The sequence below is a fragment of the Oncorhynchus kisutch genome, linkage group LG24 (assembly GCF_002021735.2).
Source record: "Oncorhynchus kisutch isolate 150728-3 linkage group LG24, Okis_V2, whole genome shotgun sequence".
Classification (NCBI taxonomy): domain Eukaryota; kingdom Metazoa; phylum Chordata; class Actinopteri; order Salmoniformes; family Salmonidae; genus Oncorhynchus; species Oncorhynchus kisutch.
Window position 1 is genome coordinate 29,402,991 of NC_034197.2, and position 14,072 is coordinate 29,417,062.

At 45.2% G+C, this 14,072-nt stretch overlaps 1 protein-coding gene across 1 annotated transcript in view; it reads left to right on the forward strand.

Annotated features, from left to right (window-relative positions):
- Positions 1-14,072, forward strand: part of LOC109869781 (dedicator of cytokinesis protein 3) — a 93,832-nt gene that overhangs the window by 62,520 nt on the left and 17,240 nt on the right. Inside the window, exons 15-23 of the mRNA XM_031803457.1 lie at positions 3,058-3,182; positions 3,746-3,908; positions 4,060-4,166; positions 4,266-4,437; positions 4,556-4,653; positions 4,998-5,081; positions 5,300-5,400; positions 6,822-6,903; positions 7,586-7,756. Coding sequence (XP_031659317.1) covers positions 3,058-3,182; positions 3,746-3,908; positions 4,060-4,166; positions 4,266-4,437; positions 4,556-4,653; positions 4,998-5,081; positions 5,300-5,400; positions 6,822-6,903; positions 7,586-7,756 — 1,103 coding nt within the window. The remainder of the gene's footprint in view (positions 1-3,057; positions 3,183-3,745; positions 3,909-4,059; positions 4,167-4,265; positions 4,438-4,555; positions 4,654-4,997; positions 5,082-5,299; positions 5,401-6,821; positions 6,904-7,585; positions 7,757-14,072) is intronic.

The following is a 14,072-nucleotide window of genomic DNA, read 5'->3' on the forward strand; positions in this document are numbered from 1 at the left end:
AGAGGGTAGGGGATAGGGAGAGTAGAGGGTAGGGGATAGGAGTAGCGGGTAGGGATTAAGGAGTAGCGGGTAGGGTGTAGGGGGTAGAGGGTAGGGAAGAGTAGGGGTAGGGGATACTGGAGTAGAGGTAGGGTTAGGGGATAGAGAGTAGAGGGTAGGGGTTGTAGGGAGTAGAGAGTAGGGTAGGGTCGGTGTTGTAGGGGATAGCGGGTAGGGATAAGGAGTAGAGGGTAGAGGGTAGGGTGTAGGGGGTATGGGATTAGGGAAGTAGAGGGTAGGGGATAGGGAGAGTAGAGGGTTAGAGGGTAGGGGATAGGGGTAGGGTAGAGGGTAGGGTGCTAGGGAGTAGAGGTAGAGGTTGTAGGGGGTGTAGGGGTAGAGGGTAGGGAAAGTAGAGGGTAGGGGATATGGAGTAGAGGGTAGGGGTTAGGGGATAGAGAGTAGAGGGTAGGGTTGTAGGGGGTATGGGATAGGGAGTAGAGGGTAGGGGATAGGGAAGTAGAGGGTAGGGGATAGGGAGTAGAGGGTAGGGGATAAGGAGTAGCGGGTAGGGTGTAGGGGGGTAGAGGTAGGGAGTAGAGGGTAGGGGATATGGAGTAGAGGGTAGGGGTTAGGGGATAGAGAGAGAGGGTATAGGGTTGTAGGGAGTAGAGGGTAGGTTAGGTTGTAGGGGATAGAGGGTAGGGGATAGGGAGAAGTGAGGGTAGAGGGTAGGGTGTAGGGGGTATGGGATAGGGACAGTAGAGGGTAGGGTGTAGGGTTTAAGGGGTTGAGGGTAGGGGGTAGGGGGTAGGGGAAAGGGAGTAGAGGGTAGGGTGTAGGGAAGTAGTTGGTAGGAGATAGGGAAGTAGTGGTAGGGGATAGGGAGTAGAGGGTAGGGTGTAGGGGGTAGAGGGTAGGGTGTAGGGGGTAGGGGAAAGGGAGTAGAGGGTAGGGGGGTAGAGGGTAGGGGGTAGGGAAAAGGGAGTAGAGGTGGTAGAGTGTAGGGGGTAGAGGGTAGGGAGTAGAGGGTAGGGTGTAGGGGGTAGAGGGTAGGGTGTAGGGGATAGGGAGTAGAGGGTAGGGGTAGGGTAGAGGGTAAGGGAAAGGGAGTAGAGGGTAGGGTATAGGGAAGTAGTTGGTAGGGTGTAGGGGATAGGGAGTAGATGGTAGGGTTTAGGGGGTAGAGGGTAGAGGGTAGGGGAAAGGGAGTAGAGGGTAGGGTGTAGACGGTAGGGAGAAAGGAGGAGTTCCAGAAAATAGGGCTTGTGTTTCATTCAAGGGAAGTTATTATTTAAGGGGGGATAAGCAGATGTTCAGAAGGACACCAGTTTCATTGACACAGTTGGAAACCAGTCTCAGTCCAAAATGCTCAAAATCAGATGTTTCACTTAAAATAAACCCTCAGCAGGAGCTAGGCCTATACTGAAGAGAATGTAGGCTAGGTGTTTCCTACTTTCGACAACATCTGGGTCCGAGGCTTAAAGAGATTCTCTGGTGCTTTTGTATACTTTTTAGCCAGTAGTTCTGACAGTAGCACCCACGAGCCAAAAGTGGTCTCTGAAAATTGCGTACTATGTCACATATATTTAAGATATGTTCTCTCTCTTTCGCTCTCTCTCAATTAAATTTGCTTTATTGGCATGACGTAACAATGTACATATTGCCAAAGCTTATTTTGGATATTTACAATATTAAGAATCAAAATTGTCAACGGGACAACAGTAACAACAATAACCAAGGGTCAAAATAACCATACATTGAACAATAACAATAAGCACACAGTAGAGGACATGTGCAGGTTGATTGGTCTGTCAGACTGTCCCTCATCTTATGGCTGGCAGCTCTCTCTCTCTCTGCTGTGTCCATTGAGCCGTTGGGCCTGCCCTGCAACCTCATTGGATAACGCTGGGCAGGCCTCTTGGTAACTGTCATTCAAATTCTGTCACTCATTGGCTATAACTCAAATTACTAGGGGGCTGGCCCACGTGGGGGGGAACGTAGGGAAATGGCGTGGCACAGCTTTGGGAAATCAGTTGCTTTCAAACTAGGGATTTTGTGGCTAAATGAGGTAAGACAGTAATTATTCTCATAGATTATGCATGTAGGAACAACACATTGACACATCCAGGAGATTAAAAAAAAGATTTCTTAGTCGCCAAAGTACCGGAGCATGTCTTTAAACTGTGACCATTTGTAAACAAACAACAGAGATCTTCAAAGATTCTGTCAAAGGAGTGAAGGGCCATAAAGTGTGTGTTTGTTTCATCATTTGGCATCACTCTTTTAGGGTTCCATTGAGATGAATACTACAGTGTACACACACACACACACACACACACACACACACACACACACACACACACACACACACACACACACACACACACACACACACACACACACACACCCCTCCACTTCCTTTCACTCTGATTTAAAATACCTCCCAATACCCCTGTCAGTGACTCATCTGTCCCCAAGGAAATGAGAAAGATATAAATAACAGTAATCTGATCTTATAAATAACTGCAATATCTTCTTTCACTGTAGTCATTGATATCTTTTCCATTAAGCACCGACTCACATGGGGTGCTGAGACAGTTATTATGAGCTACTGTGTATATTAGAACAGGAGGGCCATTTTTTATTGACAAGAACAATAATGTTTGGTGTCAGCGCCGCATCCTAATTCATAATGTCCACACTTATCTGAGCTACCCAGGATCCCTTAGTTTTTCGAGCCAGATGACTTACTTCCGCAATCTTTGACTGCTGTAGTTTAAGACGTTGCCTATAGGCATACGTAGCTCCACGTTCTGGGATATCCCAGACTTAGGATCACTTGAGGCTGAGGTAAATTATAGAAGACAAAAACCACAGAGTATAAAGTAAAGATAAACTAACAATTCCGTGCACATGAAACATTAATTTGGTTCTGTCCTAGGCTTCGAACTTGTAGAGATGTTATTGTCTCGTGGGCATTCTAAGGCCTGTTCCTCTGAACTGTAGGGACACTGTAGAGAGAGAATTCTCTAGAACAGAACACTGTCATGGCTTGACTGTGTGTCCTTATCCTAGGTGACACTCGTAATGACCTGTACCTGACCCTGGAGCGAGGGGACTTTGAGAGGGGGGGCAAGAGTGTCCAGAAAAATATTGAGGTCACTGTGTATGTACTTTACGCCGATGGGGACACACTCAAGGTAACAGAGAACATTTCGGTTGGTTTGTCGTAATTTATTTGGATTTCATGATTTCAACCATTTGACAGACCATTATACCATTATCCATCTATCTATCCATTCACCCATCCATCCATTCACCCACCCATCCATCCATTCATCCATCCATCCATCCATCCATCCATCCATCCATCCATCCATCCATCCATCCATCCATCCATTCACCCACCCATCCATCCATTCACCCACCCACCCATCCATCCATCCATCCATCCATTCACCCACCCACCCACCCACCCACCCATCCATCCATTCACCCATCCATCCATCCATCCATTCACCCACCCATCCATCCATTCACCCACCCATCCATCCATTCACCCATCCATCCATCCATTCACCCATCCATCCATCCATTCACCCATCCATCCATTCACCCACCCATCCATCCATCCATCCACCCATCCATCCATCCATTCACCCATCCATCCATTCACCCATCCATCCACCCATCCATCCATTCACCCACCCATCCATCCATCCATTCTAAAGAGTGCCTGTCCTTTCTGTATTCCCCACATCAGGACTGTATCAGTCTGGGTAGTGGGGAGCCCAACACCAGTGAACACCGCTCTTTTGTCCTGTACCACAACAACAGCCCTCGCTGGAGTGAGATGATTAAACTACCCATCCCCATAGACCGCTTCAGAGGATCACATCTGCGCTTTGAGTTCAGACACTGTTCCAGTATGTCAACAACACTGGACAGGATTTAGAAATAAAGTTATTATTGTTATCATTATTATTAACTTGATAGCAATGCAGAATTGTGTCTGGTATTGTTTATGCTGTGTAGATGGCATAAACTATACAGTGATTCCTTTGTGTCTCTCCTCAGCTAAAGACAAAGGGGAGAAGAAGCTGTTTGGTTTTGCCTTCACTCCTCTGATGAGGGAGGATGGGACCACGCTGTCAGACGAGAGCCATGAGCTCTATGTCTATAAGGTGCGGTCATAGACGACACAGACATGCACATCCAGGCTTACATATTCTACATTATTCTCTGTAATTTCTATCTAACACGTTTCTCTGTTGTATTCTCAGTGTGATGAGAATACAACATTCAGTAACCAGGGCCTGTACCTGAGCATGCCCTGCTGTAAAGAGGACTTCAACAGCTGCCCCAACCTGCCCTCCACCCTGCCCTTCCAGAGGAACCCCAAGGAGACCTTCTGGGTCTCCACACAGCTCTGCTCCACCAAGCTCACTCAGAACGGTAAGGCCAGCTCACTACACTGTTTTGTACATCTCATCTCATTCACAAGCCTAGCCTCGATCTTTACCCAGAGCTTCACACATGTTTTTGTGTCTGTTCTATTCTGCCCTTTTTCCAGTGGACCTCCTAGCTCTGCTGAACTGGAAAGCCCACCCTGACAAGGTGTTAGATATCTTGGGTCAACTACGCCACATCAACGGAGAGGAGATTGTCAAGGTAACACTCTTATTCAATCAATACATCTAGGAAAGACTCCTCTTTGTTGTTTGGCCAAACACTAACAGATCTGTGACTAGCCTATGTTATTGGGTTTGGGGAACTATGATGGTGTAATGCACGTGTCAAACTCATTCCACGGAGGGCCGAGTGTCTGCGGGTGTTTGCTCCTCCCTTGTACTTGATTGATGAATTAAGGTCACTAATTTGTAAGTAACTCCCCTCACCTGGTTGTCTAGGCCTTAATTGAGAGGAAAAAACAAAAACCTGTGGACGCTAGGGCCTCCATGGAATGAGTGTGACACCCCTGGTTTAATGATATAGCTGGCTCTTCTCCCCTGCAGTTCCTACGAGATGTCCTGGATACACTATTTTGTCTCCTGGATGACAACACAGATAAATACGGACCACTGGTTTTCCAGTCATTGGTATGTCAAGATGGAGAGACCAACCTCATTTAATGTAATGGAATGTAGTGTGTGTGTGTTTATGTATGTGTGTGACTCACATGTGTGAGAGTGTGCACACATGCGTGAATGCATGCATGACTGCATGTGGTGTGGCTGCAGCATACTCACATTTTCTCCAGTATGGCTAAACCCTATCTTATGTTTTCCCGTCTGTCTGTCTGTCTTTGTGCACTCAGGTGTTTATCATCAACCTGCTCAGGGACAGTCGTTTCTACCACTTCCGGCCTGTTATGGAGGCATACATACAGAACCACTTTGCAGGAGCTCTGGCCTACAAGTAATGAACCACTTACGGTCAGGTCCAAAATTATTGGCACACTTGATAAAGACAAACAAATAAGACTGTATAAAATAAATAAATAATATACTGAGCTATAGTGCATTCGGAAAGTATTCAGACCCCCTTGACTTTTTCCACATTTTGTTACATTACAGCGTAAATAGTAAATAGTTTTTTCTTCTCATCAGTCTACACACAATACCCCATAATGACAAAGCAAAAACAGGTTTTCAGATATTTTTGAAAATGTTGATAATAGCACATTTACTTAAGTATTCGGTCTGTTGACAGACCCTTTACTCAGTACTTTGTGAAGCACCTTTCGCAGTGATTACAGCTTCGAGTCGTCTTGGGTATGACGCTACAAGCTTGGCACACCTGTATTTGGGGAGAGCCCAATAACATCAAATATCCAACACCATATTTTACAGTAGGTATGGGGTTGTTTTCTGCTCATGCGTTCTCATTTCGATGCCATTTCTATTCCACATTGGTTCAACGCAATTTCATTAAAATGACATTGAAACAACATTGATTCAACCAGTGTGTTCCCAGTGTCATCCAACAAATATAAATGCCTGGAGTTTGCTAAAAGGTATTGGCACTTGGATTGGAAGCGGTGCGTGCTATAGTCAGATGATATGAAAATAGAGCTCTTTGCCTGTGCACACCAGTGGTGGGTTTGGCATCAACATGAGAATGCATGAGCAGAAAATAACCCCATACCTACTTTAAAATATGGTGGTGGATCTTTGATGTTATGTGGCTATTTTGTTTTTTAAGGTCACAAACTTTACTCTGTACCAGGACAAAAACCTGGTTACCTCTGCCAGGAGGCTAAAACCTGGCCGCAATTGGATCTTCCAGCAAGACAATAACCCCAAGCACACATCAAAATCCACAAAGAAATGGTTCATTGGCCGGAAAAATAACATTTTCAATGGCCATTTCAGTCTCCGGACTTGAAACCCCGGAGGAAATCAAGGATCTGGAAGGATTCTATATGGAGGGAGGGTCTAAGATCCCTCCCAACGTGTTCTCCAACTCATAAAACTTTAGACAATATAATCTAAAGCCACAGTGGATCAGGGGAGGTTTCCAGATGGATGAAGACTAGAGATATCTTATGACAGGGAATCATCAATATGTGTTGATTTGTTTGCATTGCAGAATACTGACATGAATTATGACACCGAGGTTTGATCTTTGATGCTGTAGTGGTCATGTAAAGGTATACTGTATTACAAGGCCTAAAGAAAGGACACAACCAAACTCAAACCACACATAATATATAATAATATCTTTATCAAGAGTGACAATAATCTTGGACCTGACTATGACACCAGTGTACATTTTCTTTGTCTTATATGGCCATGGAATACCCCATGTTTAACACTCTTTACTCTGTGTTCTTGTAGAGAGCTGATTCGCTGTCTGAAGTGGTACATGGACCGCTCTGCTGAGGTTGTCAGACAGGATCACATCCAGGAGGCCATGAGGGTAAGGCTCACATCATATCTGTTGTCAGACAGGATCACATCCAGGAGGCCATGATGGTAAGGCTCATATTACGCCTGAGGTTGCCAGACAGGATCACATCCAGGAGGCCATGATGGTAAGGCTGGCATCACATCTGATGTCAGACAGGACCACATCCACTAGGCCTTGAAGATAAGGCTGGCATCACATCGAAGGTGGTCGGACAGGACCACATCCAGGAGGTTATGAGGGTAAAGCTCACGTCACATCAGGACATGAGAGGTTTGGACAAACAGAGTGTACCCACACACTGTTAGACACTCCCAACATGCATTTCTTTACCAAACATGGAACATTTAGACCTCACGCCTATAGATTAAAGGAAATATGACATGAATGTCAAATAGTATAATCTAAAGCCCTGGTAGATCAGGGGAGGTTTCCAGATGGATGAAGACTAGAGATATCTTATGACAGGGAATCATCAATATGTGTTGATTTGTTTGCATTGCAGAATACTGACATGAATTATGACACCGAGGTTTGCTCTTTGATGCTGTAATGGTCATGTAAAGGTATACTGTATTACAAGGCCTAAAGAAAGGAGCACAACCCAACTCAAACCACCACACTACACATAATATAAAGATAATTGTGTTTTACAGGTAATTGTATCCTATTTCGTCCTCTGTCCACCCTGCAGGCTCTGGAGTACCTGTTGAAGTTTATCGTCCAGTCTCGGATCCTGTACTCGCGAGCGACCTGTGGTATGGAGGAGGAGCTGTTCAGGGCCAGCATCCAGGAGCTCTTCCAGTCCATCCGCTTTGTGTTGAGTCTGGACAGCCGCAGCTCAGAGACCCTCGTCTTCACACAGGTCAGAACATCAGCACTTCCGGTCTGTCTCTAGCTTGTCTTTATCCCAGAAGGGATAACGACATAGACAGATCAGTACATTTTGACTGGACTATTATGAGCTTATCGGCTCCTTTGTTCTTTGTGTTCATTTAGCTTGGATTCAATTGACTTTCATTTATCACTAATTTCTCATTGATTTCATGTATTGTTGCATTTCTTTGTTGCTTTCCTGTAAAGCACTTTAAATCTGGGAACGAAAAACGGTCCGCCTCTTTCTCCAATTGTATTTATGTATTTTGTAAGAAGAAAAAAAATCCCGCTTCTCATGATAGCCAATTAAATCTTGTCTCAACACTGCAACTCCCCAACGGGCTCGGGAGAAGCAAAGGTCGAGTCATCAGTCATCCGAAACATGACCCGCCTAACAGCGCTTCTTAACACGCACCTGCACCAATTTGTCGGAGGAAACACCGTTCAACTGACAACCGAAATCAGCCTGCAGGCCCCCGGCCCGCCAAATCGAGTCACTAGAGCGCGAGGAGCCAAGTAAAACCAAACCCTCCCCTAACAAGGATGACGCTGGGCCAATTGTGCTCCACCCTATGGGGATCTTGGACACGGCCGATTGTGACACAGCCTGGGATCAAACTCAGGTCAAGCACCTCGATGCAGTGCCTTGAGCCACTCGGGGGGCCCCTCTTTCTCAATTTTCAAACAGAAATGGGGTGTGCCTGCCTCCCGGGTGGCGCAGTGGTTAAGGGCGCTGTCCTGCAGCGCCAGCTGTGCCATCAGAGTCCCTGGGTTCGCGCCCAGGCTCTGTCGTAACCGGCCGCGACCGGGAGGTCCGTGGGGCAACGCACAATTGGCCTAGCGTCGCCCGGGTTAGGGAGGGCTTGGTCGGTAGGGGTGTCCTTGTCTCATCGCGCACCAGCGATTCCTGTGGCGGGCTGGGCGCAGTGTGTGCTAACCAAGGTGGCCAGGTGCACGGTGTTTCCTCCGGCGCATTGGTGCGGCTGGCTTCCGGGTTGGATGCACGCAGTGCGGCTTGGTTGGGTTGTGTATCGGAGGACGCATGACTTTCAACCTTTGTCTCTCCCGAGCCCGTACGGGAGTTGTAGCGATGAGACAAGATAGTAGCTACTACAACAATTGGATACCACGAAATTGGGGAGAAAAAAGGGGTAAAATTCAAAAAATAAATAAAAATAGAAATGGGGTGTGCCTTTGCCTATGATCAACATAGCTTGTTCGTTATCTACCCTAGCCACTGTAGCTAGCCAGTAACTCCTCCAGTATGTGTTGATGTCATTTCACAGGATTTGTTTTTGAACAAGAGATCGGTAATACATGGCACTTCTGTAGCCATATATGTTATTCCTTTTTTTCTTAAGCATTAAATTACCTGGTATAATGGTGCACTGATCAGTTATACAGTTTAAAGTTATTATTTTTGCCCAAAGTCGACCTTTAATGCATATATAATTCAGTGGAGGCTGGTGGGAGGAGATAGGACTGGCTCATTGTAATGGCTGAAATAATATATAAATGGAACGGTATCACACACACGTGTCACAGGCCTGCTCATAGCCTGTGGCAAAAATGAGGGGACGCGAACAGGTATAGGCCAATTAAAATGTTTTCTTTATTGTAAACAAAACTATTAACTTTAAACTAAGAAAAAGGAATGAGGTGTGGAAGTATCATAATGTAAGGTGTATGTAAAGTGCATGGATGTGTAAATCTGTGTGTGTGAATGACTGAGTGAAAACTATGCAAAACTACAAAAGAACAAACAAAACAGGTTCATACCTGGAGGAGCAGAGAGAGAGAGAGAGAGAGAGAGAGGTGATTAGTGACAGTTTAAATACTCTGACCCCAGGTGACTCCAATCACTAACGACCCTCCTCTGCCTGCAGGAGGAACCGCCCCTGCATTGCAGAGGAAGAGCCGTGACACCCCCCTCCTTAAAATGAGGGTCCCACCCTCAACCCACATTCCTCCAACATATTCAAAACAATTCAAACCCCCCCCCCCCAAAAAAGGTCCCAGCTCCTAGTAGTAGCCCCGTGTCCCCCAACTGACTGTCCACCCCTAAAACTCAGCAGCCCTGGTACCTGGGGAGCAGTTTAAGAGGAAAGAGGCGCAGACAGCCCGTAGGGGTCAGCAGAGAGAAGATACAAACTAGGTTAAAGGAGCACGGGACAGAGCATCAGCAATGATATTATCCTTACCACTAATGTGTCTAATATCAAGGTTGAATGGTTGCAAGAACGAAGCCCAACGCATCAGGCGCTGGTTGGGATTTTGCAGGGACCTCAGACAAATAAGTGGGTTTGCGATGGAGTGTCAGAAAACAAAAACAGGGTAGTTTCTAATAAGAGCTACCAATTCATCACGTTTCTCAGAGTCTAAATGATCTACCAAAACCAAGGTTTTGCAAAGTCTTGGAGTTCAACCGACCTTGTAAGACCTCATCTGAAACCCTAACGTCCTCCTCTTCTCCCCCTCCACCAAATTAAAGCCACAAGATGCAGTGACTGGAGCAGCAGTCATCGCTGACCTGACCGCTGGAGGGCCTTCTACTTTGCTTAGATCACGGGAGTGATAACATTTTAACAGCTTCACACGGCATAATTTAGAGGACTTCCTATGACTAGGGGTTTCAATAAGATAGATTTGAACTGACACTTTACGCAACACAATGAAAGGACCACAATATTTTGCCTGAAAAGGTGAACTTACAAGAGGCAGAAGAGCAAGTACACGATCACCGGGACTAAACTCACGCAGCTCAGCCTGTCCGTCATATTTCAGTTTCATTTTCCGTTGAGAAGATTTTAGTTTCTTTCGCCAGTTCATCAGCCCTATACAACTTCAACCTAAAACCATTTACATAGTCAATAAGGTTCCGAGGTGGTTCCTCAGGCAAACAACCATCCTGCAACATTGCTAAAGGCCCACGCACCTTATGACCAAACACTAAGTCATTTGGGCTAAACCCTGTGCTTTCCTGCACTACTTCACGAGCAGCTAGTAACAGCCAAGGTAACCCCTCCTCCCAATCTGCAGACAGTTCTGTACAGTATGCACAAAGCAAGGATTTTAAAGTTTGAAAACGTTCCAAAGCTCCCTGGCTCTGGGCATGGAACGCAGTAGAATTGTTGTGTTTAACTTTAAGTGGTTTAAGAACCTGAACAAATAAATGGGAGATAAAGTTAGACCCCAGATCTGACTGGATGATTTTTGGTTTCCCAAATGTTGAAATATATTGAGTTAACGCTTTAACTAGTGATTTTGAAGTTATGGTACGCAAGGACAAAGCTGCCGGATATCTGGTTGCTTGACACATAAGTTAATAAGTAGCTATGACCTGACTTGGACCTTGGTAAAGGCCCAACACAATCGATAATAAGATGCTCAAAAGGTTGCCCTATGGCTGGTATTGGATACAAAGGTGCTGGCTTTACAAGCTGGTTTGGCTTGCTTGTGCGCTGACACGTATCACAAGTTTTAATAAACTGAGATACATCCCACTTTAAACGTGGTCAGAAAAAAATAATGAAGTATGCGATCATGAGTTTAACGAACACCCATATGACCTGCCACATCACCATGTGAAGTTTGCAACACTTTATTTCACAAAGTAGTAGGTACAACTATTTGAAAGACTGGTTCTCCTAGACCCTGATCATAGTGTGGAACCCATTTCCTGACCAACAGCCCATCCAGAAGAAAATAACACTGAGCACTATTCCTCAACACTGAATCAGGAACAACTTTATCAAACAGATCAGCCAAGTTAGTATCGGCCTTTTGCTCAGCAATCAATGAACCTCTAGAACTAGTCATCTGTTCTGTCTGGAGTTTGACCGGCAACTCAAGACTTTCTGGCTTACTCTCAATATCCTTACGAGAGGAAGGAACTGGAAATACCTCAGGAGACATACAGTTTTGATCCGGAGATTCCCTTGCAGGTGACACTGAAGGTTGCTTCTTACAGATATTTAGTTTGCCATCTGCCCACACCTTACTACCTGCCAAGTCATTCCCCAAAATCATGAGGACTCCATCTACTGGCAACTGGGGTCTAACCCCAACATCTACAACACCCTCTACCAGACCATATTTTAGGGTAACTTCATGTAAAGGACAAGAGAATGGAACTAAACCCATACCACATACCATTACACAACTGCCAGTATCAGACTCTTTAGAGAACGGCAAAACAGATTCCAGAATAAAATAATCTAAAGCTCCAGTGTCTCTTCAGATCTTGATTGAAACATTTTGGTTGCCATCTACACCATCTGAAATAAAGGCTGAAAAATCAGTGGGAAGACAGAATCAAACTCAACCAGTGGCTGAAAAAGCTCACCCTGGTGGTCAGAGGCTGCAACAGGACTTGCCATCACAGAAGGTTTAACTTGACCTGACTTTTTTGATTTAAGCAGAGGACAATCTTTCTTCCAATGTCCTTCAACTAAACAGTAGCGACAGGTATTATTAGCATTAACCGGTGCTTTAAGTCCTCCAGACCCAAACTTCTGATGAGGTCTTTGGAAAGAAGCCCCAGAAAAAGGTGACCTACTATTCCTAGGAGTAAAGTTATTTTTATGGTACATGTCACTGTTTGACTCAAAATGGCTTTTATGTGTTAGCCTGTACTCATCTGCAATGATTGCTGCATCACTTGGAGATTTAACTTTACATTCATTCATTCATGTATGTATGTAGCAACCTGGTCAGACAGAATTTTTGAACTGTTCTAACACAATCAAATTAGACAGACCCTCAAAAGTACTAACTTCAGAAGCTGTACACCAACGATTAAATGCAGAAGTCAAATCACGAACAAACTCAGAATAGGTTTGTGAATCTAACTTTTTCCTGTAACGAAAACGTTGACAATATGCCTCTGGCACAAGCTCGTCGACCTTCAGAACTGCTGATTTAACTTTAGCAAAAACTTTACTGTCAGCTACACTCAGTGCTGTAAAAGCCTCACGTGCTTTACCTGTAAGTACACATTGCAACAGGCATGTCCAAATCTGACCAAGCTCTAGCTTCCGCAATATGCCTGGATCTGACTCAAATGTAGGCAACAAACGAAGATTCTGTGAAACATCAAACTGTGGTAGTCCTTCTGGTCTATTAGAGCAATTGAGAAATGCTATCTCTAACTGCATTTGCAACAGCTTCCTTTGCTGCTCAAAAGTTAATGAAGGGCTAGACTGAACCTGCACCCCCACTACTAGCAGACTGACCCCAAAAACCCATTTCTCCAAGACCCTGCTTTAATCTAGTTTTAACAGTCTTTAAATTTTTTAAATCAACAATCTCAATCTGATAATATTCAGCAATTTCAATTAACTGCTCCTTAGTACACAACTCTAAGGCTACCTCCAAAGGAGCTTGAACAAAACTACTCAAAATGGAAGACATTTTCCTCAACCAATACAACTATTACAAATGCTCAACAAAAAAAACACAACTCACTTGCTGTCAGTCTGGGTTCAAGGACAGGAGCCACACCCCACTATCCTCCAAAAACAACTGGCCCTGGTCTTCGTGCAGTCACATGTGGTGGGGTTTTATGCACACAAAACCAGTGGAGTGGAAAAGACAACCAGAAACTGGCGCCCCCCCCCCCATAACCACGGAGGTGCTCCCAAGCCGATGTAAGGGAAAAGGGATGCTCTACCCACGTTCACTGCCCCCCCCCCCCATAACCACGGAGGTGCTCCCGAGCCGATGTAAGGGAAAAGGGAAAGGGATGCTCTACCCACGTTCACTACCCCCCCCCCCCCCCCCCCCCCCCCCATAACCACTGAGGTGCTCCCGAGCCGATGTAAGGGAAAAGGGAAAGGGATGCTCTACCTACGTTCACTGCCCCCCCCCCTCCATAACCACGGAGGTGCTCCCAAGCCGATGTAAGGGAAAAGGGATGCTCTACCCACGTTCACTGCCACCGAAAACAAAAACACCACAAGCCTCCGATTGACACTCGCTGATAAGCCTGAACATGAGGACTCCCACCTGAACAAAACCCAGAAAAACCCAGAGTGAATTGCTAACCAAATTTAGCTACCAGGCTAACTGAACCAAAAGAACACATGGCTCTCAATGCTCTCTCCAATATTGGCCCAACCAAAACATCCCCTCCAACAAAAAATTTGGCAATCTGAACTAAACTAACCCAAGTTACCTACAAAACAATAATCAAATAAGCCAAATTACAAATAAACAAACAGATCAATAATAAGACAAGAACAATCTAGACAAAACCTTAACCAACTATAACAAAATGTTAAACTAAAATACTAAAGACTAAAGTA